At 67.3% G+C, this 1,970-nt stretch overlaps 1 protein-coding gene across 1 annotated transcript in view; it reads left to right on the forward strand.

Annotated features, from left to right (window-relative positions):
• Positions 1-1,030: 1,030 nt before the first annotated feature.
• H696_02166 (hypothetical protein) overlaps positions 1,031-1,970 on the forward strand; it is a gene marked incomplete at both ends in the record, with an annotated part of 1,625 nt that continues 685 nt past the window's right edge. Inside the window, 2 exons of the mRNA XM_009496063.1 lie at positions 1,031-1,292; positions 1,559-1,810. Coding sequence (XP_009494338.1) covers positions 1,031-1,292; positions 1,559-1,810 — 514 coding nt within the window. The remainder of the gene's footprint in view (positions 1,293-1,558; positions 1,811-1,970) is intronic.

Raw genomic sequence — 1,970 nt, forward strand, 5'->3', positions numbered from 1 at the left:
GGGGGGGGGGGGGGGGGGGGGGCCTCGAGGTCGATGACGCCGACTGGGTATGCCCCGCGCGCCATCGGTCACACCATCCAGGAGGGGGCCGGCACCAGGAGGTGCAGAGCAGGCCGGCGGCCGCGGTGGCCACGGCACCCTCTCCGGCCCGTGTAGTAGCATTGCCTCCCGACCGGCAATGAACCGACGCGCGGGGACAATGATAGTGCGCGTAGCAGTGGCGTGGCCGGCGCACGCGCGCGCGCCGGAGCCTGGTCCCAGTGACCGGTTGCATGGATGCCCGACTTAAAAGTGGAGCCCCCAGCCGGGGGGTACCACCCTCCCGGCCTAACTCCCTCCTCAAACGACCACTCATCCTCCCCGTGCCCCTGGCCCCTCTTGCCGAAGTACCTCTCCGCTCGTTGTTTTTTTTTTCTCCCCGCCTCGCCCCCCCCCCCCCCCCCCACGTTTGCTCGTGTCCGTCACACTGCGCCCTTCGTGCCTGCGCTGGTGAGCTCCGTTGGTCGGCCACCACCACCGCCGCAGCCCATGGCCTTCCAGGCCAACCAATGTGCCCCCTGCAGATCGCGCGCCTCCCTGCCTCGCGTCGTCTTGCTAACTCCCCCTCCCTCATTCTCTCCCCCTCTCGCTCGCACACACACACACACACACACACACCCGCACACACCCGCACACACCCGCACACACGCTCCCACCTCCCACCCTCCCGTGCTGTGCCTCCTTCTGCCCTCCTGGTGTGGGGTTTTCTTGATGCCCCACTCGGCGCAGTCTCCCCCCTCCCTCTCGTGCCCGCCCCTCATTGCTGGTGTCTGTGCATCCTTGACTGCCCTTTTCCACGCGCGCCCGATAGCACCCCGGCCGCTTGGGATTTCATGGACCAGCCGCTGCCGAGCTGAAAAGCCCGTCCGGAAGGGTCTCCACCGCGCTCCCCCCCCCCCCCCCCCAACACACCTCCCATCTCTGCGATCTCCCGTTCATCCACCGCGCCCTGTGAATGATGAAGGTCCTCCCTCCGGGAGTCAGGCGACACATGCACTCGCTGGCCCGCCGGTCGATCAAGGTGGTGGCCATCATCGCGGCGCTGAGCCTTTCGCTGTGGCTGCTGGTGGAGTTTGGCAAGGTCGACACCCCGCAGTATCTGAGCTATGTCGTTGACAGCGCCACCACCCGCCAATCCAAGGCCTCGACCGAGCATCGCCGGTATCCGCCAGGCTCCTGGGACAGCGCCATTCCATGGACCGGGACCCAAACCGGCGGCCATGTGGCTCGACCGGTGTACACCCACCCCAGCTGTGCGTTCCGGCCCCCTGTGCCGCCCCAGCCCTGCAGCCTGTGCCCCGATGTCCCTCCCAGTATTCCATCATTGGCGGCCCGAACGCAGGGCCAGGTCCACGGGGACCCCCTCCCGGGCACATGTGCTGTCGTCGTTCCTCTGTCCCTGACCTCATTCTTTTGTCTGCCCCTCCCCCCTCCCCCCCGCCCTTCTGCCACACACACACACGCACTTGCTCTCCCCTCCTTCTCTCTGTTTCTCCTATCTCTCCCTGGTCCGGCACAGACACCGGGGGCAACTCGGTGAAGGATGGCGGGCCACCCACCGGCGGACATGTGCCAGTAGCCTCATCGCAACAGCAGCACCAGCAGCAGCAGCACCAGCAGCAGCAGCAGCAGCAGTCTTACTATTCGGGCCCGGCGTCAGGTGGTGCGGCTGCCTCGGAGTCGGTCCACAGCCGTCCGGAGGAGGTCGGCTCGAATCCCGACACCATCGAGGACATCCTGGCCCGCTATCCCAACCTAATTGAGGAGCTCGGTGCGCATGGCCGTTTGGCGGTCCTCTTGGCCGGGCCGCCCGTCATATCCATGTGCTGTCTTTTGCCCCGTGCGGCTCGGGCCCGGACCCGGGCCCGGGCTGGCTCGATGCACGCCAACATGGCCCTCTTGCTGACTGGTTTGCTCCGGGCATCCCCCCC

The sequence above is a fragment of the Fonticula alba genome (assembly GCF_000388065.1).
Source record: "Fonticula alba strain ATCC 38817 unplaced genomic scaffold supercont2.3, whole genome shotgun sequence".
Lineage (NCBI taxonomy): Eukaryota > Rotosphaerida > Fonticulaceae > Fonticula > Fonticula alba.